Source organism: Pseudorca crassidens, chromosome 4, assembly GCF_039906515.1.
Source record: "Pseudorca crassidens isolate mPseCra1 chromosome 4, mPseCra1.hap1, whole genome shotgun sequence".
Lineage (NCBI taxonomy): Eukaryota > Metazoa > Chordata > Mammalia > Artiodactyla > Delphinidae > Pseudorca > Pseudorca crassidens.
This window is the reverse complement of record NC_090299.1, coordinates 43641757-43668281: the sequence shown is the minus strand read 5'-3', so window position 1 is coordinate 43668281 and position 26525 is coordinate 43641757. Positions and strand designations below refer to the sequence as shown.

The following is a 26525-nucleotide window of genomic DNA, read 5'->3' as shown; positions in this document are numbered from 1 at the left end:
CAGACAGAAAGGCCCGAATGCCAGAGGGGAGTTACAGGTGGTGAGAATTTTCCAAGAGCTAGCTAAAAGGACCAAGACTAGACCCAACTGGGACAAATGTCCCATTTGGAAAGGGGAACCCCTTACCAAGTGTCACAGTGTGGTAGAAATGACAGCCCCTGAGCCAGGAGAGGGAGGACCCCAGTTCCCGGCTGACCCCAGCTCAGCAGTGAGGGGTCAGGCAGTCTCTCGGACCCCAAGAGCTTCAGTCTCCATTGCTGTAAAAATGTGCAAAAGAGCCCAGGTTTCAAAAGTCTATCATCTTAGGAGTCTTGTGGTAGCTGCTTGCTGATTTATAAATAACTTGAGAGTCTCAGACTTCCCCTGAATTTAGTAGCCTAGAATGAATTTATGGCTGTGTTTTCATGCCTGTCTTGCTGGAAGGCCCCCAGGTTAGTTCTGCCATTTGCATTGCCATCTCCAATGAAGATGCCCACCCAGGTTCCCTGCTGCTCTCAGAGGGCCTAGGGAACACATTGTTCCTCACATCTAGGGATTCAGTGCCAGAAGAGGCAAGGTCAGGCAAATGTCAACCATAAAACTCTCTTAAACATACGCACACACACACGCACCAAAAAAGGACGGAAGCTGAAGCCTCAGCCTATTGGGTCAATTTCATGGCTAGAACAGGAATAGGTTCTCAATCGTTGTATACAGAGCTTCTGTCAAGGGCTCAGGGACCAGGCATGCTCTGAAAGAATAGAAGATGAAAAGAAAACAATGAAATAAACACATGGAGGAAGATGAGGAAGGCAAGCTTCCAATGTGCGTAACTGTAGACAGATGAAGAAAAAATAAAAAGAACTACCATCTGTGATCCCTCTTGAGACTCTTAATATTCTCGGGGGGAAATAGGCAGAGTAAAATTAGAAGTGATGTATATTTAAGTTTTCATGTGACTCCAGAGAAAAAGCAACAAAGGAGCAGGATCCTCAGTGCCTAACTTGATTCTGCTGAGGTTGAAGGAACCAGGGCCCTGCCCTACCTGCGACCTGGCCTCGTCCATTTTTTGACAGTGACATTTCTGCAGCTAAGACTCATAAGAGGATATTCCATTCATTCATTCATTCAATCAACACTAATTTGTTTTTCTGCCTGCCTACGACGTGCCAATTTCTGATGACATAGATAAACAACTCTTGCAGCCCTCAGGATCCCAGTTTCTTTAGGGAAGCAGATATATATTCAGTTCATTATAATGCAGGGTGACAGAGATGTGATCACACGCATGAGTATAAAAATTAAGAGGGAGTAACAGACCCAGTGTGGGGGCTAAATTCAAGGTGGTTGAAGCTAATAAAAAAAAAAGCTGTGTGACCTTGGACCAGTTACTCAACCTCTCTGGTCTCCCTTTCCTCTTCTGTGTATCTGTATGGTTAATGGCGCTGGGAGGGTGAGAAAATCCATGGAAGCCACTGAGCCCACTCCCCAGTGCCCAGTCAACACTGAGTGCTAGGCATGATTAGAGGTAATGAGGGATTCATTAACAAGCTACTAAAAGTTTTATAATCATGGTTTTCTTCCCTCCTGAAAATTTTTCAAGGGAATTTTGAGGTGTTTGAAGAGTTGAAATATGGCTCCTCGGATCTTGGCTAAGACTCTGCTGCTCTGAATTAACTGGAGTAGACGGTAGACAGGACACGCTCTTTCCTGAGTTCCCAGACACTTGAGTTCCACAGTGAAATTTGGCTTTGTACATACTGTCTTTGCCTTCACGAGGTCCCCAGGCATCTGTCCTTTCCTCCGTCATTTATAGATGGCCTTACAGCCTTCAGATTTCTCATCATGAACCACTTTGTTCTCCTGAAATCCTCTCATCTCCCCATCTTTCAGGTTCTGATGGCAGATGGTACATCACTGAGTTCTACCAATTAGAAGGCCTGCTGGCCTCCCAGCACCTGTGTGCTTAAATATCTAGGTCCAGGCAGTGCAAAAGTAGATCAGACCCCGTCGCCACATTGCTTATAATCAGCATCTCTTCCTTCTCAGGAGACTCCAAACATTGGTACTCCTCTACCCAAAGCCCCCAGTGTCTTCCCACTCCACTCAAAATCAAACCAACATCCTCCTTATGACCACCATGATCCAGTTCCTCACAACCTCTCTGAATTCTTCTCCTACTGGTCTACTCGTTCTTTCCCCTCCAACTGTACTTCTTTCCTAGGTTTTCCTCAAACCCCCAGGCCTTTGCCCTTGCTATTCCTTCTGCCTAGAATGTTTTTCCCCCAAAGAGCCCACTTTCTAACTTCCTCTGAGTTGAGGATTGCCAGATAAAATACAAAATGCCCAGTTCAACTTAAACATCAAATAAATAATGAATAAGTTATTATATTTATTTATTACTTCAACAGATTATAATTTATTATCTGAAATTCAAATGCAACTGGGCATCTTCTATTTTTATTTGCTAACTACGTAACCTTATTAGAGATCTTTACTTAGATATCAACTTTGGGTGATTGTATTAGTTTTCTATTGCTGTTAAAACAATTACCATGAATTTAGTGGCTTAAAACACCACAAATTGGGCTTCCCTGGTGGCGCAGTGGTTGAGAGTCCGCCTGCGGATGCAGGGGACACGGGTTCGTGCCCCGGTCCGGGAGGATCCCACATGCTTCAGAGCAGCTGGGCCCATGAGCCATGGCCGCTGAGCCTGCGCGTCCGGAGCCAGTGATCCACAACAGGAGAGGCCACAGCAGTGAGGGGCCCGTGTACTGCAAAAAAAAAAAGCCACAAATTTGTTGCCTTGTAGATCAGAAGCCTAACATAGATATCACTGTGCTCAAATCAAGGTGTCGGCAGAGCTGTGTGCCTTTCTAGAGGCTCTAGGGGAAAATCAGTTTCCTTGCCTTTTCCACCGTCTTAGAGGCCACCCACATTCCTTGGCTCAGGGCCCCCTCCCATCTTCAAAGCCCTCCATGTCAGGCCAAGTTCCTCTCATGCTGCCATCTTTCTGATTCTCCTTTCTGATTCCTTCTTCCATTTGTCAATACCCTTATAATTAAATTGGACCCATCTGGATAACCCAGACTACTCTCTCCATCTCAAGATCAGCTGATGAGCAACTTTAATTCCCTTTGCCATGTAACCTGACATATTCACACATTGAAGGGATTAGGCCATGGACATCTCTGCAGAGCCATGAATCTTCCTAGCGCAGTGACTTTAGCCAAAGTGTCCAAATTTTCCACCCTCCCAACTCCAACATTTCATGTCTCCTTTCCCTGCTTCCTTTTTTCTCTTTGGTACTCATCACTACCATACATCTTTTACTTTTTAAGTGTATCTGTCTCCTTCACTAAAATGTAGTTCTATAAGAGGACTTTATTTCGTTTCTTTATTTCTGTTTACAGCATCCCCAGCACCTAGAGCAAACATGGGGCATATAGTATGTATTCAATAAATGTGTGTTGAGTGAATGAATGAGTGAGTGAGGGGACCCCAGCCTCTTCCAACTCCATTTTCATAAGGCATTGCCATTGTCAGCATGAATCCCTCTTTCCACCCATCTCGCTTTATCCCTGGGAAGGGAAATGGCTGCCAATTCAAGGCTCTGCAGGCATAATGATGGAGGTGGCCAGGGAGCAGTCAGGCAGCTGAGCGCTCCATTATTGAGAAATCACTCCTTCCCTTTGTGTCAGAGTGGAGTGTCAGGGAGGGCTGTTGCCTGGCAGAAGCTCCCAGAAAGCAGACAGGCAGGCACTCCAAAGGCAGCTGGGCTCTGGGTGTCCAGGACCAAGAGAGAGAAGTCCATACCCGACACTGACCAGAGCCCAGAAATCCTCCCAGACAGCGGCCACGGGGATGCTGCTTCAAACTCCAGAACACAATGCTGTCTTTAATAGCCTTGTGGGTATTTACACCAGAGCAGGAGCAAAACATAAGCACGCAGTTAATGTTCGGGAGGGATTACAACTGCATGAACAAGAGAGCCATGTTCCTTGAAAACTGTCACTGACAGCTCCCAAGGACCAAATCCAAATTCCCTTACTCACAATATTGGGATTATAAGGCCCCGTTCATAAACGCTAGTACTTAAACATTACCTCCTTGCAACTACACAGTTTCTCAGTTCCCCAGGAAAAATAACCAACATGTTACAAAAACTACCTATTTCCAACAAGGAACAGCGTGGACCAGTGTAAATGCCCCCAGTGGTGCGATCGGCACCGGTCGGCTTCGGGGACAGTCGCCACTGCTTGGAGACAGAGCAGCCAGTGTTTGCCTTTAGGGGTATTTGGTGCTTTTGTTTTACCAACCACGTCAAAATGTCGATGAGGCTTTCCTCACGCTCGGGAAACGTGGCTGAAAGAACAGCATGATATTTACCATATTGCAGTTCGGCGTTCAGCTTAGTGGCATTTGTGGAGGGCTCGTCATGCACAGCATGCTTTTGGCCACATCAGTTGCACCTCTCGGCTCCTGTGGGGCAGAACCTGAGGCCTTGATGAGTCTGACCACTGCCTGCCTCTCTGCTGTAGCTCACACAAGTCAACGCTAATCCCATCATTTTGCGGTTTCTAATTCTGTGTTCTCTCTTGCATTCACACATGTATTCCCTCTACCCGAGATGTCCACCCTAACCTTCGTCCTGGCTGTCTTCTCTTTCACTTGGCTGATTTCTAAGTCATCTCTTTAGCTCTCAACTTAAATATCGGTTCCTCCTGGCAATGTTTCCTGACATCGCTTGCCCCTCTCCTTTACAATATCCAGCCCATTTGGAATTCTTGTTTATCATCTGTCTCCCATCTGGACAGGAAGCTTCAAGGGAGGGAGGTTGTGTCTGCCATTTCACCATTGCAACCCTGCTACCCAAGTTACTGTAATTACAAAGTGGATGAAGCAAGATCTGACCCATTTTCTGATGTCTGATCGCCTATTTGTTTTTGTTTTCCATTCGATCATATTCATGGATTCAAGGGGTCATTCAACCCACAAACATTAGACTCATTGGTTGATGCTTGGCAATATTTTTAAAAATAAAATAATAGGACACAGCCTAGGTCTCCAGTTCTTTACAGTGTCATGAACTATGATAGTTCTCAGTGGCTTAAGGCAGACCTAAGGCAGTCAGGCTGCTTTAACAAAATACTGTAGACTGTGTAGTTTAAACAACAGAAATCTACTTTCTTACAGTCCTAGAAGCTGGAAAGTCCAAGATCAAGGTCTGGCAGGGTTCCCTTTCTGGCGAGAGTGCTTTTCCTGGCTTGCAGATTACTGCCCACTTGCTATATTCTCACATGGCCTTTCCTCAGTGTGTGCATGTGGAGAGAGAGAGAGAGAGATCTCTGAGATCTCTTCTTCTTCTTACAAGGCCACCAATCTATCAGATTAGGACCCCACCCTTATGACCTCATTTAACCTTAATGACCTCCTAAAGCTCTATATCCAAGTATAGTCACACTGGGGGCTAGGGCTTCAATGTAGGAATTTGGTGGTGGGGTTGTCACTTTTCAGTTCATAGCATCTATAGTACCAGTTATTTAGTCAAAGGCTAATCAAAGGTTTTGCTGTAAAGATATTTTGCATTTGGTTTTTCCTTGGTTATCGTCTAGCCCTCAGCTGACTTTAAGTAAAATAGAGTACTGTTGGGCTGAGCTTCATCCAATCAGTTGAAGGTCTTAATAACAAAACTGAGATTTCCTGGAGAAGAGGGAATTCTGTCTCAAAACTGACGCATTAACTCCTGCCTGGGATTCCAGCTATGGAAACTCTGGATTTCAGACTCGCTAACCACTGCAATCACATGATCTGGTTCCTTAAGATACATACATACGTCCATCCTATTGGTTCTATTTGTCTGGAGAACCCTATCTAATACATTGGCAGACAATAAAGAGGCACTTAGAGTCATTCTGAGCCACTGACCTTCATTTTCAGTGTCGGACTCATCTGAGGGCATAACAACTGCTCAACAAGAATTTTTTAAATTTACCTGAAATTTGCTCATAGCCCTCTAGGAACAGACAGAACTCCTTAGATATTTGTTAATGATTGTGGGATATTTCCAGGCAGATGTTTCCTTTTTCCTTTGGAAACTTTCCAGCTACTATGCCCTAGAATTTAGAGACACTGGTAGAACACATGAATAGGATACTTGTGGCAATGGCTCAGTGATAAAATCAAGTTATTTACAGGAAAGACATGTTGACTGAACATTTTTTTCTTTATTTACCATTTTTATCATGCTTGACTTAATTTTATATGACAAATGCATAATTTTAATTTTTTCTACTATACTTTCCTACACTTTGATTTCCTTTTTCCAGCATCTAAGAGAAAAACAAATACTGTACACTAACACATATCTATGGAATCTAAAAAGAAAATGGTTCTGAAGAATGTAGGGGCAGGACAGGAATAAAGACGCAGACGTAGAGAGTGGACTGAGGACACGGGGAGGGGGAAGGGTAAGCTGGGATGAAGTGAGAGAGTGGCATGGACATATATACACTACCAAATGTAAAATAGATAGCTAGTAGGAAGCAGCCGCATAGCACAGGGAGATCACCTTGGTGCTTTGTGACCACCTAGAGGGGTGGGATAGGGAGGGTGGGAGGGAGATGCAAGAGGGAGGAGATATGGGGATAAATGTATACGTATAGCTGATTCACTTTGTTACACAGCAGCAACTAACACAACAATGTAAATCAATTATACTCCAATAAAGACGTTAAAAAATTTTTTTGAGTAGAAAAAAAAATGACTGAACATTTTAAACAACCATTGTATCACCAAAATCTAATAATTAAGCTGTGCATATATGTGCATTGGGCAGGGAACATCCATGAAATTTTAATAGGTATGTCCTGACAAATTTCCAAATGTCTTCCAAGAAGCACCTGCCCCCTCCCCAGACTGATTATCCCCCCATCATAATAATCATGTATAGAGCAATTTCCGTATGTTAGAACCTAGGTACATACTTTAAGCGGATTTTCTTGTTTCTCCTAACAATGTAATTAGCTAGGTAGCATTGTTATCCTGACTTTGCAGATGGAGAAACTCAAACACCAAGAGCTTAAGTAACTCACCCAAGGTCACTCATCTACTAAGTAGCTGCCATTCAAACCAGAGGCTAGTTTGCATGCTTAACCCCTACACAAGATGCCTCCACACACCTTTTAGATACAGTAAGTCCCCTACATAAGAGGTGTTACTGTCAGGCCTCCTGATAGAAGCTGGCACCATAGTGGGCCTTGGTGACAGCTGCTGGAGAGGCCATCTGAGCCACAGAAAGGACAAGAAGTACCCTTACTTATTTCTTTGCCCATGTGGTACCGTGAGTGGTGTCCCTCAAAAATCCATGTTTATTTGCAACCTGAGGATGTGAATTTATTTGGAAATCCAATGACTAATGTCCTTGTAAGAAGAGGAGAGGACGCAGAGACATGGGGGAAAAGACCATGAGAAGACGGAAGCAGAGGTTGGAGCCATGCAGCCACAAGCCAAGGAACACCAAGGAACTCCAGGGCCAACAGAGGTTGGGAGAGGCAAGGAAGTCTTCTTCCCTAGAGCCTTCAGAGGGAGCACAGCCCTGCCAGCACCTCGATTTCAGACTTCTAGCCTCCAGAACTGAGAAGAAATGAGTTTCTGTTGTTTTAAGCCACCCAGTTTGTGATACTTTGTTACGGCAACCCTAGCCAAATAACTCAACCCACTTTCCTCCAGTCTTTCCTGGTGCCTCCAACTGGCCAAAGCTCACCCAAGGCCAGTTGGCAAAAAAAGCTGGGAAATAGTGTGCAGGGGTCTCTCCCCTGCAGTACAGAGCTGGGAGGAGGGGGTGGGTCTAAGGGTAGGAAGGCAAATGACCAGAGCACTGTGGAAGGGGTGCCCGTACCAAATGACATGGCAGAGAGATTAAGTCCATGGGTCCGAAGGAAAGAGAATGAGCATTGGAAGCCTGGAACCATCTCTTCGTGGGCCTGGCTGGTGCTGCCGAAAACAGCCGTGAGCTTGGCTCTGTAGCTCAGGAAAATCGCCCAACGCTTCTCTCCTGAGGGTGGGTCAGAAAAGCAGCCAGCGGCCTCCGTGACCACACATAGGCGTCCTTCCTTGCAGCCTCAAAATTGAGATCAAGGCATAGATATTGCAACGCGCATGCATGACTGCTTGCTCTGGAAGGGGATGGTCCCTCCAAGTCCTGAGTGGTTGTCACTATACCCCCTCCTCTCCTGGAGCCTGGAGAGAGCTGCCAATCTCCAGGGTTGGATGTGATAACTTCCCTGAGTAATCAATTTGCAAAACAATTGAGAAAAGGCAAAGTCTCCCCTGGTTGAATCTTCAGATAAAAAAGAGGATGTTTTGAATTGGACAATCAATCTACCTTTAATCCTATCAGGAAATAAACCCAAATCATAATCTGATGCTTTGGAATTGCACAGCTTCTCAGGGAAAGCATTTCCTTCCCTCTCCTGTTTTTCACCCTCGGAGGCAGAGTGGGTTTTACTCACGTGGATGCCTGTTATTCATTCTTATCTGTTTCTGGGGGAATTACCTGCTTGTTTTGTTTTGTTTTCCTTTTAGATTCCGTACGTTATATTTTTCTATTGTTTTAATATAAGATCTCTTTTTGTGATGTGTTTCTTAATTAAGAGAGACTCCTTCACCCTTAGATAAGAGCTGGTTTATAATCATGCCCATCCTCTGATACCTTTCTAATTCAGAGTTAGCCAGAAGGGTAGGTTACTGGGGGAAAAAGAAAAGAGAAAGGACTCTGGTTTATGGATGTGAACATTTTGTATTTATCCCTGAATTCTAAAAATGGATCATTATCAGAGACATTAGCTACTAAAATGCCTTGGACCATTGTCCTGATGACCATCCCTTAGAGCATTTAGACGCCCTAAGTCTCAAGGAGACCAAGTGATTAACTTCCTGGAGTAGCTAACCAATCACATCACACATTGCTGTGTTGGCTCAGGGAAACTGCACCCCTGGTGCAACCAGTATTTATCATTATACCAACTTCCATCTTTTGAGCACTGACCTTGGTCCAGGCATTGCATTAAGGATTCACAGATATTGTTTCAAACCTTCAGAGATAAATATCAGTATCTCCATTTTACAGATGAGGAAACTGAGATTCAGAAAGGCTGAAATTCTTTTTTAAAAAATAAATGTATGTATTTATTTATTTATATTTTTGGCTGCATTGGGTCTTGGTGCTGCACGTGGGCTTTCTCTAGGTGCGACGAGCAGGGGCTACTCTTCATTGCGGTGCACAGGCTTCTCACTGTGGTGGCTTCTCTTGTTGCAGAGCACGGGCTCTAGGCACATGGGATCAGTAGTTGTGGCTTGCGGGCTCCAGAGCACAGGCTCAGTAGTTGTGGCACACAGGCTTAGTGGCTCTGTGGCATGTGGGATCTTCCTGGACCAGGGCTCGGACCTGTGTCCCCTGCATTGGCAGGCGGATTCTTAACCACTGTGCCACCAGGGAAGTCCCAAGGCTGAAATTCTTGGCCAAGAACACACAGCTAGTAAATGGCAGACTAGCCATTGGGTTTGGATCCAGATGAATCTGGCTCCAAAGCCTGCACCCCTCTGTATCACCCACCTCTCTGTGCATAGATACACCTCTCTGTGTATATTGTTCCTTGCACAATACCATGTGCAAGGAACAATATAAGAGACAGGGAGAGCCTTGCAACTTGTTATCTTAGCAGAGATTTAGGCCATTCATATTCAGAGAGTTAGACAACAGAGCAGTAAGGAGTTAGGAGCACAGGGTTGAAGTCAGGCAAACTTGACTGGGAACCTCTTTTCTGCCCTTCAGATGGTTGTATAACCTTTACATTATAACAGTCACACTCTTTAATATCAGCTCTGTGTGACTTACTGGCTTTGAGTCTGAGATTTCCCACCTGTTAAAAGTGGACCAGGAGGTGGTGAGGGTTAATGATATACGTCAGTTGCATACTCCAGGGACAAACATAGTTTAGATACTCCACAGCGATCATTAAGTTATGACTCAACAAATATTTGAGTATGCCTAATACCGTGTTAAATAAGAGAGAGAGAAGAGTAAAATAAGGCTTGCTATAGATAAGGAGATGAAACAAGTCCCCAAGAAAGAAAAATTCCCAATGCAAATATTAACTCCGGGATGTACGTAGGTTAGTAATAAGTGCTACAGAAGTAAGAGTCCTTTGTGGTTGGGGATGGTCAGAGACAGATGTGAGATCTGAGTTGGACCATGGAGGACCTTAATGGTCATACTATTATGACTCAAATATGGTTTGCAGACCAGCGCCAGACTGTGGATCACTTAGTGATCCACACCAAAATAAGGAGATTGCTTTGGAATGTAAAGCAACTACCTTGTTGAACACATTGTTTAGTTCATCTGAGTTATTTTTTGACACAAGACTTTCTTAATGAAAGAGGCAATGAACTGAATTATACTCTAACTCAAGCTCTTATCCGGTCAAGGACACATAACAAATAGTTTGCAGACGGCCTCCTTTGAGTAGCATTGGTTTAGGACAGAGGTCAGCAACCTTTCTGTGAATGGCCAGATAGTAATATTTTGGGAGTCTGTGGGTCATATAGACTCTGTCATACTTATCCAACTGTGGCATTGTAACACAATAGGAGCTCTGGACAATACATAAGCATGGCCGTGTTTAGCCCACTGGCTGTAGCTTGCCAATATCCGGCTAAGATGACTGAGAAAGAGGGAAGATGTTCAAGGCAAGAACATGAGCTGCTATGGACACAGTAACCCTGGACAGACCTATATGCAAAGAGTAGGTCAGTGGTTCAAGCTCAGAGTATGTCATCCATGATCTGGAAAAGACTGAATTAAATGTTGGAGGTCAGGACCCAGCTTTAGGAGTTAGCCAAATGCCAACCCCAAGGCATCAGCTTTTTAGGCCAAAGCCAACTCTGATAGGCATCACCCAGTCCTGGGTTCAGGCCAGGAGATGAGCGAAAAGAAAAGGTGTGGGTGTGCAGCTAAGGAGAATCAAATTTCTCCAGGAGAACTGTCAGATGAAAACAAAACAAAATAGCATACTGTCTGGATCTACCAGGTTCTTTGTTACTATGAACAAAGACAGAAGTCCTGGGACGGAGCTAAGATGTCCCTGCCCAGCCAGGACATGTGGTAATTGGGTATATACATGTGCACATGTACAAAGCATTCTCCACAGAGGAGGCAATCAGTTATTTATCACATGGACAAATTCATCACTTCTAAGCCCAGAGGACAATGCCCAATTTGTCTGCTACTAGCAAATGACTCCTTGCTATAAATCTGGCCAAGATATCTGTTAAATCATTCATCCATCCATCCACCCATTCATTCACTCATTCAGCAAGTCACCATTGTGGTTATAGGTTTTGGTTTCATACCAAAGTGTCAGTGCTGGGCCAGAATCCCAGAAAATGAAGTCGGAAGCATAAGGAGAGCAAGCCTGGCCTAAAACTCTCACTAAATCTACCCAAAGGCATCCTCAGAGCTTTGCCAGGATGGGCAATGGGCAGTGGTTTTCTTTGCGATTCTAAGTGGACCTGGCAGGAGCTTCCTATTCAAAAAGAGGTCTCAGGCCTTGCTGGCTCCTGCCACCTTGCACAGTGCCCTGGGATTCTTCCTGGTATCTTCAGGCAACCCAAATAAAGAGGTAAACTGAGGCAAGCTCAAATGACCAGAAGTTGAATTTATTCAGGAAGAGCGGAGGAACTGCAATTAAGGAAACATGCTGTGAGCCAGCCCCAGTGAGTCCCTTGAGGATTAGGGATGGGCTGTATTTATGGACAAGGAGTGCAAAGACAGGGAGGTCCAGCCAGAGTCCCAGCAGCAAGTTCATTGGCTGGAGGATGGGGACGGATTCATGGCAGCTGTTCACTGGTCCGGAAGTAAGTTTCCATCATCTCTAAATCAAGTACTTACGGGAAATCAGTCTCTCACTTCTTAAGTTCCCTTCCTCTGAGGGCAGGTTGGGAGTCTCTGTTTCCTATCCTCCGGTTCTATTTTAGATCGAAATCTTTTCACACCTCCAACACCCCCCGCAGGTGTAGACCAAATTCACTCATGATGCTGCAGTGTTGCAGATGTCACTGTCTGAGGCCTTTCTTTTCAGGCAAAGGGACTGGTCCACTGGGAACTTTGTAGCAGACACAACTTTACAGATAAAATCGTTCTTTAAAAATCAAAGGACGCTGTGCTATTATGCTCAGTTCCATTAATATGCCTTTGAGGTTGGAGTGAGGGGTGTGTGTGTGTGTGTGTGTGTGTGTGTGTAGGGCGGGGGCAAAGGCATCTATATTGTAGCCTGGATCATATATATTACAAACAGGGGACTCTTTACCTGGAATCAATGGATGGGAGTGTAAGAGGGTTCATAAACCTCCAGATATTTTGTATAAAATTTGGAAGACAGCCTGCATAGCCTTCACCAGATTCTCAAGGGGGTCTGAGACCTCAGGGAGAGCAGGAATCCTGGCTCCAGAAGGATTTGGCTAGTGACTGAGGGAACCTACCCCCCGAACTTTCCTGGTCTCCTTTCATAAGGCCCCAGGCCTTTGCTGTTGCCAAGATGCACTGGCTTGCTACGGGAGAAGGCAGGCTCTTGTCTGAGTTAGTTCTGCCACCTACAGCACGCAGCCTAGCAAAGGCACCATCTCTGTGCCAGAGCTGGAGGCTCATTTGCATACATGAATAAGGGGCGGGATGTCTCTCCAGCCCAGTACCCCTCCACTGGAAGAAAAATGACTTTGGGGATTCCTGATTAGCATTCAGAGATGCAAATTCCTTTGGGGTGGGTTACAGCAACGGGAAGATATTTTTACATGAAAGGGGAAGGGATAAATCCTGAGGATTAGCACCTGTAAAAAGTGTTGCCCAAAACCCCAAGAGGAAAGGCACCTGGGGAAAAAAGAAAGAGAAAATGAGCTCGTGAGTTCTCACAATAAACGCAACTCTCCTACTTCCTAGTATGTGAAATGCTGATAATCCTTTCTAGGTCCAAATAGGCCTGACACTTAGGAGAAAACTCAATAAATGCTTGTTGATTTAAAGTCATAGAAATGTGGTTTGTTTTGCAATCTGGGCTGTGCTTGCTAATACGTAATCATAATATCTGTTTGTTGAACTTATGTGTCAAGACGTATTATCTCAAATTTCCCAAACAATATACAAGATGGGTATCGTTTTACAGGTGAAACTGAGACCCAGCATTACTAAGTGGCTCATCCAAGGGTATGCATCTGGTGAGAGACTCAAAATCTAGACCTAGGTCTCTTGATTTCTAAGTCCATGTTTGTTCCACTCCATCCATGTATTTTATAGCCACTGTAAGTCAATTGCTCAAGAATGGGAATGGACAAAAAGGAAATGGCTTTAAAACCTTTATAACATTTTTAGTTAAAAGAAAAAGTTTTCCCAGTCTTTAGAATTTCTCTGAAAGCTTTTCTTACTGCCCTAGCTTAATAATAGATGCAAACATCTTCTGACCCTGTCTGAAGCTAGCAGTGGTTCTTCTTTGGTGGATAATCCAGTCTTATCTCTATGTGTAGAGATGATTGTGGAATCCTTCACTCCATTTGGTATGAGTGACAGGGGAAGACTTGAGGTTGTCTGTAATTTGCACATACTTTGATTTCCAGTGTGGAGTTGTTAGTAGAGGAATACACACTTGCAGTCTTGGAATATGGACTTAATTGCATAGTAACCCTCCCTCTTTCACAGGGTTTTCCTTATTAACATTTTAGGTTTCAAAAAGGACTCCAAAGTAAACAAGAAGATAGACAAGATTGAAGATGCATCATAACTAACCCAGATCTCATTACTTTACAGCCTGATACACTAGGGTCCAGTAGCTTTGTCTCTCTGGCTCAGATTGCACCTGTGTTGTTCAGGCTTTGAAATCTTAGTCTCTTCTTCCAAAGAAACTGCAAATGGAAGGAGATTACAGTTGGCCCTTAAATGGGGTTTGTGGTTCTGGCAAAGTTTAGATCATTGATAGGTAAAAAGGGCTGAGAAATTTTTCTAGATGAAGGCAATTTTGATTATCATGCCTAGGCTTGAGAAGAGAGGAAGGGCGTGGAAAAGTGAGGTGGGGGGGTACGAAGAGAGGGGAATTTGAGCTGGAAACCCCTGGGGATTTGTGCATGTCTTGCTTCTATATTTGTCTCTTCTAAAGCCCAGCATATGCATTGCAGTGGATCTCAATTTTGGGTAATATTTATCAGAATTAGATAGGAGAATGCTTTTTTAAAATACAGATTCAGGACCCCACCTCCAGACTCAGTGAAACAGAAAGGGCAGAGTCTGGAAGTCTGCATTTTTAATAATCAACTCTTCTGATTCTGACGGAAGTGTTCCTTAGACTTTGAGGAACATTGGCATAGAAAGGTCCTCCAGTCTTTCTAAGAATCACTCCTTAAATGCATCCATTCATTTGAGCCAAATCTAGGAACACAGAGATAAAAGGCATAGTCTCAGCATTCAAAGAGTTCAAAGTTGAGTGGAAAAGAGACTTGGAAGCCGATGGTTACAAAAAGTAAATGAGTAAGTTTGTAGAGCAGAAAGGGCTGTGTGCTCTGGGAGAGCTGTAGAGTCATCCAACTCAGCCCGCACAGGGAGAGGTGCAGAGCCAGGGGGGAAAGGCCTAACAGAGGAAGGAACTTTGCCTTCAAGGCTGAGTGGGCATTAGCTGGGAAGAGGGAGAGCAAAGAATTCCAGGTAGAGAGAACCAGTGGACAATAAGGAATGTGGACTCTAGGGAAATACTCAGGTGAGAAATGGCAGAAGGGAAGGGAGTAGTAAAAACGATGGCCCCATGAACATGGGGATTGCACATCTGCCTTTCATAATAAAATGACCTTTTTCCACATGGGAAGGTGCATTGCCAATGTTAGTATAGCTGTAACTGAAACAGCAATGGATGCATTGTTCCTAGTCTTGGTCTTTGCCCTTTCGATGCAGCAGCATTCTGAAAAGCTTCCAAATGAGAAAGAATTCAGAAAAGTCCAAGGCAATCCTAACTGAATTTACCTTCTTATTTCATTCATTAATCTTTGTCATCAGAAGTCTTGGACCAAAGTAAAGCTGAAAGATCTAACTAAGGGAGAGAAGAAGGGCAACCGTGTGCAGAACCACAGAAAAAGCTCCCACACTGAATGAAAGTCAGCATATGTTACTGACATTCTCATCTTGTGTAAAATACAAATGAGTATATGAATAAAAATAAAATAGTGTTCATCATGGCCCTTTATAAGAATTAGGATCAAAAACATACCTGTAGTTGCCACTTTCTTCTCCAAAGTTTAAAGGACGGCTTTCACTGCCACATAATCTACATAAACTAGCATTGTAACTCACAGTGTGTGGTTATACAAACAGGAACTACAGCAGAGAACAGAGTGGAAATCAGAGCACGCTGCGCTCCATGGAAGAGAGCTTTTTTCTTTAACCAGAGAGAATCATTTCAATTCAGAATAGAACCACATATATTCACGCAACAGTCAGTACAGAATGTGTGGGGATGTGTGTGTGTGTGTGTGTATAAACCACACTCAGCTATAATATGATATTATAAATGATGGTAAATTAAGTGGGCCTTATCAAGTGTTGGTAATATTTCTTTTCCTCCAAACTTATACAGAGAAAATCAAAACCCGGGGTTGGGGGTGAAGTACCTTTAAACTTTCTTTTGGATTCCAGCTGTTAAAATTATCTATTGCAAATAATGTTATCAAGTAGTAAAACACCGATGTCTTTGAACTCCTTGCAGTTGTGTGTAATACTGGAGCCAATGCAGGAACTGATGTCCAGACATAAAACTTACAACCTCAGTCCACGAGACTGCCTGAAGACCTGCTTGTTTCAGAAGTGGCAGCGGATGGTGGCGCCGCCAGGTACGGCTTCGTTCTTCACTCTCCATCTACATGCTTTTTCTGAGGCTTCTTCTGGGGATGAAGGCGTGTGAAAAGGAAGTGATCATAAATGTATCAGCAAAGTAGTTTATAAGGGATATCCTGACCGTGATATTGGACCCAAAGACACTGACTTTGTGAAGGGCAAACATCCTTCTTAGATGTAGTGACCATCCTCTACAGTCTCATCACTTGCTAGATTAGGACCTGAAACTCACAGGAGGAAATTGATTTATTTAACGTTACCAAGAAAATATTGACAAAGCCGAAATCGGAACCCAGGTTTCCTGTTTTCCAGTCCAGTGGTTGTTCCACTGGACAAGACTGGTAGCTGCTCATGGCTTACTGTGATTTTGTTTGTTCTTTGAAGAATGGTAGAAATTATGAAAAGAAAGGGAAGGAGGGAGGAAGAAGAAAGGAAGAATAGGAGGGAATAGAGGAGAGAAGGAAAGAAGGAAAGGAGGAAGGGAGGAAGGAAATAAATAAATATTTTTGCTCTATTTTTTTAAGGTATATAATATCAAAGGGTTCTCTGATCATGAAAGGAATACATAAAAGACTCCATTTCTCTCACTTCCCTAGAATGTAGTTTAGATACTATAGTCTCCTGCTGCGGTTCTGAAATTACTGCTTCCAGTCATCATTAATTGTCCTTCTATCTAGTACGTTTTCACTCCCAGGCATGTGTCGAGCCTCACTGATCATAAAAGCACAACGTATCCATTCGCTAAAAATTATTTTTATAAGGAGTAACTATTAACACGAGGCACATAGCCTTCTGAATCACAAAATATAATGGTCACCTTCCGCTGGTAATTGGCCAGGGGTTTTATGTAAAATGAATATAGCAGATGTAACCAAGTACATACTTAGAAGGCTGAGAAAAATGAGCATTATTTTACGTAGAATAGCTGCATCCCCATCTTACAGGAATTGTAGACATTTAGAACATTATTTTTCAAATGTGTTAAATGTGCGTAAATTGGCCTTATTTTCTTTCAGTACCAATAAGGCTTCAAAGGAAAAAGTTTCGCTCACTAAATGCTTTGAACACCTATTTCACAACATGTGCACATATAATTCATATATTATTCATTAATTCAGTCATTAACTCAACAAGTATTTATTGAGCCCCTACTAGGTGCCAGGCACTGCTCTGGCCACTGTGGGTATAACACTACATGAAAATAGTCACAAACCACAGCCCTCTCAGACCTTCCATTCTCTTACTGAATCCTCACAACAACCTTATGAGGTATTTCTTGCTATTCCCATTCGATATAATAGGCCTGAGATTTAAAGAAGTAACTTGCCAAAGTTAGCTGAAGCTAGTCAGTGGAGGGCCCTATGTCACAGTAAGTTTTTATGTCTTCAGTTCGGGACTCTATTACCACAGCTACCTACTGCCAGTGGGAGTGATCCAGAGCCTACCATTTAGGTGTATTTCCCCAAAATTCCATGAAAAACTACGAATTTTTTTTTAAAAGCAGCCGATTTCAATTCAAGTCAAAGGAAGAAGATGCCTGTCAGGGAAAGCTGAGTGTTTGCTTTACTTTAGAATGTACCTCTCAAGTCTCCTCCAGCCCCATGAGCTGGAACAATTCTGTTTCCTGTTTCCATAACCTTCAGAATAAGCACCCATAACTCTCTACGGATAGGGATGTTAGGCCCTTTGATGAAACTCTTTAAACATTAGAGATAAAATATTTATGAAGGAAAATATGTTATATAAATAGAAACATAATCTCCTACTTCATCAAAAGTGAGAGATAACATGATGGACTAAGTGGTCTTTGAAATGACCTTCAAGGAGCTCTTCCCCATTGTCCATCAGAAGCAGTATAGATGCCTCAAGAAAATGCTCCAGGGTTACCTCACTTAGTTCCAGTATGGTCCTGGCTTACCTTCTCTCCATCAGAGTTGGATCTAGAATAGGGTTAGCAAAAAGGATGCTCTTACATGCCATTTCCAATTCATTTAGTAACTGCCTGGAACAGGTTTCTGAAGATTTTTCATTCTCAAAGCAAAGATTATAATAGTACCTAGTTAACAGAGTTGCTGTGAATGTAAAATAATGACATAGAAAACATTAAAAATATGAAAATATTGAGTCATGCTCATAATACATAATAAATAAATAATATTCTTTTCACTACACATTTCCATGAGTCCCTATACTTCTATTAAGATGTTGCCTCATCCTTCAGGTCCAAAATATTTTTTTTCTATTTCTAAACAGACCTTTCTGGAAAAGGTCTAGCTTCTCTTCATTCATATGTTGGCTGTAGCATACTAAGACATTTTTTTCCCCAGGAATTTTGAAATTAGTTGCATCTTTTAGACACCAGGATCCAAAGCATGGGTATTTCTACTGAGCTTGGGAATCCCTAAGTTCCACATCAATGGCTGATGGGATGGACACTTCCTCTTCTTTGTATCGGGTTGGCCCAAAAGTTCGTTCGGGTTTTTCCGTAAGATGTTACAGGAAAAACCCACACAAATTTTTTGGCCAATTTTTCAACATTTCAGCGTATGATAGAGCTGGGCTGCAATATGAGACTTCGCCAGTAGGTGCTGCTGTAACTCACCGGTTCACTTAATTGAGCTCGGCTCATACTTCTCTCAACCCCTGGAGGTTCCCTAGGAGTCCCAGAGCCCTCCTTTTGTTATAAAAAGAGGGTAGACCGCAAAAAATTTTTTTGCCCCAAATTCATAATGTTAATAATATTTTAAGTTCAAACTATAGTAGTGGTGTAACTCACCCTAAGACATATTAAGAGCTTCTAGACACACAGTAGATGACATCAGGAAGAACAATTAAATACAAATCACTTTATCAAGATACTAAAGAAAAGAGTTTCAGTCATTGTGTGCTACAAATAAATCAGCAGCTTTCTTTTTTAGGTTTCATCAAGTTAAAAGAAGTGGAAAAAATATCAACAGTCCTACTCTTTTGAACTTACAAAAAATGGCTTCCCTGGAGGGCCCGTATTCTGGTGGTCACCCTGGCACTGACCCTCCTTCCATGTTTCATGTTGCAGCAGAGCCCACAAGGCAACCGACAACGAAACGGAGAAAAAGAAAAAATTCCACCAGCAGCACCTCCAACAGCGGCGCTGGGAACACTGCCAACAGCACCGGCAGCAAGAAGAAGGCGCCAGCCGCCAACCTGAGTCTGTCCAGTCAGGTACCTGTAAGTCTCGCTTTCCTTTTAGGCTGAAATCCTGCCTTTGCCTGTCATCTCCCCGAGTCCAGGGGCCCTACGGCAAAGTCTCTTTGAGCTGCAATGACCTTCTGGGCCGGGTGGGGGGCGGGGGAGGGGAAGGCAGGGACACGGGGTGGGAGAGGGGGAGGAGCTCTGTCCTGGAAACCTTCCACGACACACTGGGACTTAGAAAGGAATATGGAGAGTCTGTGCTGCAGTGGGACCGGAATGAAAAAGCCTTCAGAGTCGTAGACAGGAGATATGTCACTTAAGGTTTAATTAAAATATCACTTAGCAGGGTGCTGGTGGCATATAAGGGACTCTCAGCTCCATCACCGGGACCCTGTGCTCCCCTGGAAACTAGCTCCTGGCAGTAAGGCTCCAGATTGTCCTTCGACTGCCCCCCGAACCCCCCCAGACATGGGCATCCCCTCTTATTTTAAGACTCAGGTAATTAACTCAAGGCCACTACAAATGCAGCTCAGTGGATTTCGCTTTCCCATATCATTAGCTTAGGGGGAGGCTCAGCCCCTGGTTTGGTCTCAACTCTCTCGACCTCTTGACCCCTTTCTTTCATTTCTGGGTCTTGACAAAGGAAATGGGCCACTCAGAAGGGGGCTTCTTTGAACTCCAAAACTGACAGCTGAGGGCGTCCCCACAGAGGGTAAACTGGGCGGGAACTTTCTTCACCTCCCATGTTTTCTTCCTCGATTTGCTCCCTTCTGCCTGATTCCTTCCTGACTCTGACTTCCTCATCCCAGTACTAGACCACTTACCACTTTTAAATTCTCACATGTCTTTAAGCATTTCTTGCCCCTTCTCCCCACCACGATGACTTGTGGGGTTTCCTTCTCCGCTGCCCTTGTCACATCACCCTCACCAGGCTTTTGACTATCCTTCAAATCCTGGGATTTTCATGGTGCTTCATAGGTACCTCTAGATACTATGTCTTCAAAAATGCGCCCTTTCTTGTAACTTCTCTCAAGCGATGCAATTTTACCTTTTCCCTCTTTCTCACTCTTTTCCCTCTCTTGGTCTGTGGGCCTCACCCTGTGCTTCTGATCCTGCACCATCTCTCTCCACGTGAGAGCGGACCTTCATTTCCAGGGGATTCTCCACTTACTTCTAACTGTGTCTTTCAAATCTGTCCCCCACCCACTCTCTCCCATTTTCCATTGGTCAGTTCTCTGGCTAAAGCCAACCCCATCAATACCTGAGAATTACCTGACCTCTCCTCCTGTCCTCCACAGGCAGAGGACACGGTTGTCATCCCTGTTGCATTAGAAAGAAAAGGTCATGAGAAAGTGGCCAGCCTGTGGGATAGGTCCCATGTTCATTTTAAGACTGCTAGGGATTGTAGTTCTTAAAAAATACCAGAGTTACCTCTGTTTTTTGAACTGAGTTTTCACCCCAGAAGAGTCAGGAAAAAAAAAAAAAATCAAAGGAGAAAAACAGAGTCTTTTTATTAAGGTGCCAGTAAGTTATACCCACTCCTGGTTAAATGGGAAAATGCATAGAAAAAAATGGCCAGGCGTAAATAAATCAACCCCAAAAGGGCACACAAGCAGCCCATTTATTCATCTAATTCTGGAGTTTTAGAAACTAACGTTTGTTAGTTTCCACGAACAAATGAAAGTACATTCCAGAGATTTCTGGAAATTTGACATAGCTACTTAAAGGCTGCAAGAATTCAGATTGGTTCAACAAGTGTTTTCTGAGCTCCTACTATGTGCCCCACACTATCCCAGGTGTTGGTAATAGCAAGATTTAAAAAAAAAAAAATCCAAAAAAAGACCCACCCAAGCTCTGTCATTGAAGAGCGCACTGTCTAATAAAGTGATAAAGAGGTTTCCTCTCTCCTGCCAGCTCAGACTCCTGGTTTCAGCTCACAGGGTACAATATTGAGAAAGATTCTGAGCCTGGACTGGGTCTGGTGGGCCATCCATTAGTGATGTCTGCCATGGGTATAGAATAGCAGCATACACATCCATGTATTTTGACATACCTGGCCTAGTCGGAATCATTTCCATTTTTTTTAAAGAGCACCTAACTTTTTCTATTCCATTATGCTCTTGTCCTCCCAACCTGCAATTGCATTTTGGTGGAAGATACCTGTGTCAAGAGGGTTTTTAATCAGTCTAGACCCTTTGGACAAGAACAAGGCGCCGTTAGAAAGTGCGAGTAGAATTTCAGCACTATCCCCGCCTTGCAAACAAGGATGTTTTCATTAAGTAAAACTTAGAGATGGCTGAGAGAAACAGGGAAGTCATCCGGGTTAAGAAAATGTGTAAATTTCTGTATGTCCTCCAACTGAATGGACGTCAAACGTATAAGCACTGGGTGACTTGTAGAGACCACATTATTTAACCCTGTCTCCTGAATGACCAGCACCCCTTTCCTGTTTAAATAGAAATGCAACCTGCAGGCCTTAGCTGCCTTGTCCGAAGGCATGTACAGATCGGGTGTGCTACCACGACCACGGCTGTGGTCCGCACAGCTGCCACGGCAGCAATGTGTGTGTCTGGCGAGGGTTAGGGTTTAATCCTTGGATTCTGCTTCTCACTCCATGAGCAGGGGCTAGGAGCGATCCCGAACTGCAGCCTCAACCCTGGGAGGGATGGAGACCTGTGTCATTCAACAGCAGTGACCCCTTCTGGCCAATTTAAGGAGAAGCATTGAGGGGCCCTGAAAGGAGTCACTTCCAGTCCTCCTCAGAGGTTGGTGGTCCTTGCACGGGGGATTAGTGAGAAGATGTGACACGGGCAAGAGCTGGTGGCACCTCCAGGCCCCTGGCGAGGAGCGGAGGTCTGCTTCCTGGGGAGTCGAGACCATATGGGTTACTCTCAGATGGACCAATATCGCCTCCTGTGGGACACACGAGACAGCAGGGACGGGAAGGAAATGCATCTCTCACTACCAATGTTGAATGTTGGGGGGGGACTTTTAAAGATGTGGGGTGTGTGGGGAAAACGGTGGCAACATCCCTAGCCAGAGGGAGCCCAGAATGTATGTTACGTCTCCACTCATTTTGTGTGAGGGTAACAAAGCAAGCCCTGCTGAGCCGAGAACCCCTGTCCTCGCCTAGAGATTTAGAAGAGCCAGGTAGAGTGGTGTTCGTAACTATGTAAGTGGCCTCAGGTATCTACGTGCATAGGAAGTCCTTAGCACGCATCTCTTTTGTAACTTGCCATCTATTAATCACTCACGCATGCACACATGCGTGCACACACACACACGCACACGCATGATTATGCATCTGGCTAAGGATACGTTTTATAATCAGTAAGGCAAATGTGGCATCTCTCTGAAATTTAGGATACCCATGCCTGGGCACCTTTTCCAGCCGTTCCTGGAACAAAGATATACCGAACATATTACGAGCCCGTATAAGCCCCATTTGAAGTGATGTAAATCACTATTTTCATAGTACTTTTCTGGAATGACTGTTATTTTCTGATACAGTGAAGGCATCTGACGTGTTGAGAACGTCTCTGCTAATATCACGCTTAAATTGGCTTCTTCTGTTTCCAAATTATGTTTAACCTCCCATTCTCCCAGCCTCTCTCGATGACCTTGGACTCACAGTACTAATGCAGACCCACGTGTCGCTTCTAACATTCTTCTCCTGCCCCGTGACACGTCATGCATGTGTTTCCCCAGCCCTGCAAAATGTGCTACACACAGGTCATTTGGTGGAATTAACCCTCATGTCGTCCTCCACCCCATCTTAACCTGGTCTTCCCGCCTGCCTTTGTTCCTGATCGTAAAGCGCGGTCTCCTAATTGCCCACAACGAAGTAACACTTTTTTATCCCCAACACCCCAGTGGGTCAGGTGGAGGCCACATTCCATTTAAAATCCTGTCAGCATTCTTGCCACTCGGAGTCTGTGTCTATTTTGTATCTCACTTTAAGAGTCCTCACGAGTCTCTTACATGTCAGTGTCATGTCTGGCTCTTCGTGGCATCATAAGTACATTCTTGGAAACACACAACTGAATATCCTGCCAGTACCTCGACTGCTGAGTCTTCCCAGGTCATAGTTTAGGCATTTGCTTCATCTGGGGCATTTCTCTTTAACATCACTGTTACCAGTTCACAAGAGTGATTAGTCTGAAAACACAGTGTGAAACCTATTGATTATCTCCCCTCTAATTCGAGGAGAATCGATCAATCAAACAAACAAGGTTTTCCATTCCAAAACAAATCAGGTGGTCACTAAGGGATTTGTTCAACTGGCACCTTCAAAATTCTAGAAGGACCCTGGCGGGGCCGCTGGACCCTCTCCTGACCACAGGCAGTATTCCACTAATATACTGCTCCAGGAAAGCCTCTCTTGCCCCAGTGAAAAGAATGTCTACCCAGCTGTCAAGGCAAATTAGCCTCCCTATCAGAAAATGCATACCTACGTCCCCAAAAGCATATGGCCAGCCCTGATTTTCCAGCCTCAGTGGAGGCTGATGGCAGTCGGGCACTCTTAAGTAGAATATTGCTCAGAGCCCGCCCAGCAGGACCCACCTGACAGGTGTCCTGTCCCATGCCCATGTCACCCATCAACCCCATAGGGTCCCCTTGGGACAGAGAGGCCAGAGCTGTGCCCTGTGTATGCGTCCTTCTCCCCTGTCCCCGTGCTTCTGCAGCGGTGGCCTCCGCAGAGCTCCCGGCTACAGTAGGTGGCTTCCTTGTTTGCATGGAAGGACAATTTGTACTTAAAGGAGTGATTAGATAGATTCTTCTTGCATGCTTCCATTTCTGATGACTACTGGCTTCATCATTGTAATTACAATTAGTGCTCTTCAACTTCCTTTTACGGCGCCAGCTGGACAGACTGGCTCTCTTTACTGCCCAGATTGGTGGTGGGGTTGCCTGTGTGGGGATAGGTGACAGGCACCATGGAATAACAGATGGTAAATTCAGGGCTTGTTGGCAATCAGCAGGTTTTTGCTAATGACTTAATTAGCTATGCAAATTGTCAAATCAGTGTGAACATTGTTTTTATCGAAAACTTTACCTAAATTAATTACCATAATTAAGTAGCAGAATGTCAAGGATATCGGCTGCATAAAAGGGCCTGGCTGAGTAGAGAAAAGAGAGATCTGTCTTCAATTAAAATGTATACCGTCCTTGGGACAGAGAAAATGCCGTTTGGAATGAGTTGCATGACTGTTGCAGAACTGCATCCTCCCCGTGTTGGCTGCTAGTTTCCAAAGCCATCCAGAGGCCCTAAATAAAAGTGGTGATCTTTGGAGGTCTTGCAAAGCACCCAGCAGAAGGTTCCACAGCCCTCTTAAGAGTCCCCAGTGTCGGCAAGTTGAAAAGCGTGGATTTTTTTAATTTTGAAAAATCCATTTTTTTATTTCTGCAGATTGCTAGCATTGCTCGTTCTCCGGTGTCAGGCTGCGCACTAAGGACATAAACTCGCGTGGTTGTTACACATCAGGAGGCGATGTTTATTTCCTGTAGAAAAATCCAATATGCGTCTTGGCCCCCCGACATTGAGACTTGACCCCGGTGTACAGGACACGAGTGTGTCTGTCCTAGATCCCCCAGCGCCTCCCACTAGTGTTTTAAGCTGAGCTTCTCTCTCCCAAGGTTTCCCTGTAATAATGTCAGCTGCTGTTCACAGGATGTGATGGTGGTAGGAGAGCCAACTCTGATGGGAGGTGAGTTTGGGGACGAGGACGAAAGGCTAATCACTAGATTAGAAAACACGCAGTATGATGCGGCCAACGGCATGGACGACGAGGAAGACTTCACCAGTTCACCCGCCCTGGGGAACAGCAGCCCATGGAACAGTAAACCTCCCGCCACTCAAGAGACCAAATCAGAAAACCCCCCACCCCAAGCTTCCCAGTAAGATTGACCAGCTCCAGAATCCACTGTCAGTAGCCACCATGGGTTACACTCACTATTTCAGATCCTTACTCACAGGAGAGGAAGGAGGAGACATTAAAACTTTTCCATGCAAACACCGATTTCTAAACCACAGTGATCTGAGTTTCTCTCTTTCTTTGTTTTAATTGAGAGGATCATTCCCAGTAAACTTCCATGACCCCTCCCTGGAGGCCTTCACAGGTAACACAGATACTGGCACTGATCGTAATTAAAGTAAGAGCAAACGCTAGCGCTTCTCCTGGCTCGGTTTTAACCACATTTGTTAATTTCATTCCCCCCCCCGCCCCGCCCCCCGCCCCACCCAACCATCCAACAAGGCCATATTGTCAATAAACCCTCAGTGCTCAGGATCTCATTCTATGCCGAACCCAACTACAGATAGACTTTTTAATATTGTAAAATATTTTCTGCTTTTTGACTTGCATCTGAGAGTTTCTTGTTTCAGTAAAAAAAGAAAAGAAAAAAAATCCACTTTTGGAAAGTAATTTAAATGTACCTTTATCTTTTTTTCCCCTTCACCTTTTCTTTCATTGGGTAACAGCTAAGAGGGCCCAGCAGGGTAATTTATGGCCGAGCTAATGTCAATTTGTCCTCGAGCCTGAGTTGATTCAATCGAGCCCGAGTGCTGAAACAAGAAACGTCTTTTTGTAATCAAAGACACCAAGGCAGATTTTGATGTAAAGAAAGGCACTTGGCCCCCTGAGAATGTATGAGTTTGTAAAATTTCTGTTGATCCAAATATTTTCAAGCCATGTAATCCATTAATTTTGTGGGCAGTTTAATAAATCTGAAACTCTTTTGTGTTTTTTTTTGTTGTTGTATCTGAGTTGACTGTTGTTTCTTTTCATAGTATATTTCCTGTATAATATTTTGTAAAGCCCTAACCTAGTTCTTTCATGGGGACTTTTCTTTGGGAGCAATTCCAGTGTATTTATGTGAAACTTTATAAAAGAACTAATTTTTCCATTTGCATATTAATATGTTCCTCTATACATGTAAAGACACAGTGGCTCCGTGTGTTATAAAACAGCTGTATTTTATGTATGCTTTACTGATACGTGTGCCAATAATAAACTGTTAACGACCAAAGCAAGTGAGTCTGGGTGTTTGTGAGCCCGGCAGAGAAATCTGCCCACGATGATGAGAAGTATGGAGCTTGGATTTACGGCCCAAGCTCCAGACGGAATGGAATTGTGAAAACTGCACCATCTTTCTAAGGTATGGTTTCTTTCCCCGCTCACTGCAGTTTACTTGGGCAGACACAGGGGTGCCTTCCACGCGTCAGGCGCTGTGCTGGCTGAGGACACAAGGATGGGAAAGGAAGGGTTGGCCTGGCTTCCTGGGGCTGGCCAAATGCAAGGGCAGCGGCTTCCACTCACTGAGTGCTTATTCTGTACCAAACATGTCTATTTAAGGTCCACAGACATTATTTCGGCTAATCCTCCCAACTCCGCCAAGTAAGCCTTAATCTCCCCATTTTTAAAAATCAGTTCCTCGGTTTGCCTGTTTT

The 26525-nt window shown here is 44.2% G+C and overlaps 1 protein-coding gene across 10 annotated transcripts in view; it reads left to right on the top strand.

Moving 5' to 3' along the window:
* Positions 1 to 26104, top strand: part of LDB2 (LIM domain binding 2) — a 380224-nt gene extending 354120 nt beyond the window's left edge. For 2 of the 10 annotated variants that reach the window (XM_067735582.1, XM_067735587.1), the window contains exons 6-8: positions 15777 to 15900; positions 18960 to 19111; positions 24747 to 26104. In XM_067735582.1, coding sequence (XP_067591683.1) covers positions 15777 to 15900; positions 18960 to 19111; positions 24747 to 24977 — 507 coding nt within the window. In that variant the 3' untranslated portion in view covers positions 24978 to 26104. The other 8 variants (XM_067735590.1, XM_067735588.1, XM_067735589.1 and 5 more) reach the window with 8 other exon arrangements.
* The last annotated feature ends 421 nt before the right edge of the window (positions 26105 to 26525 follow it).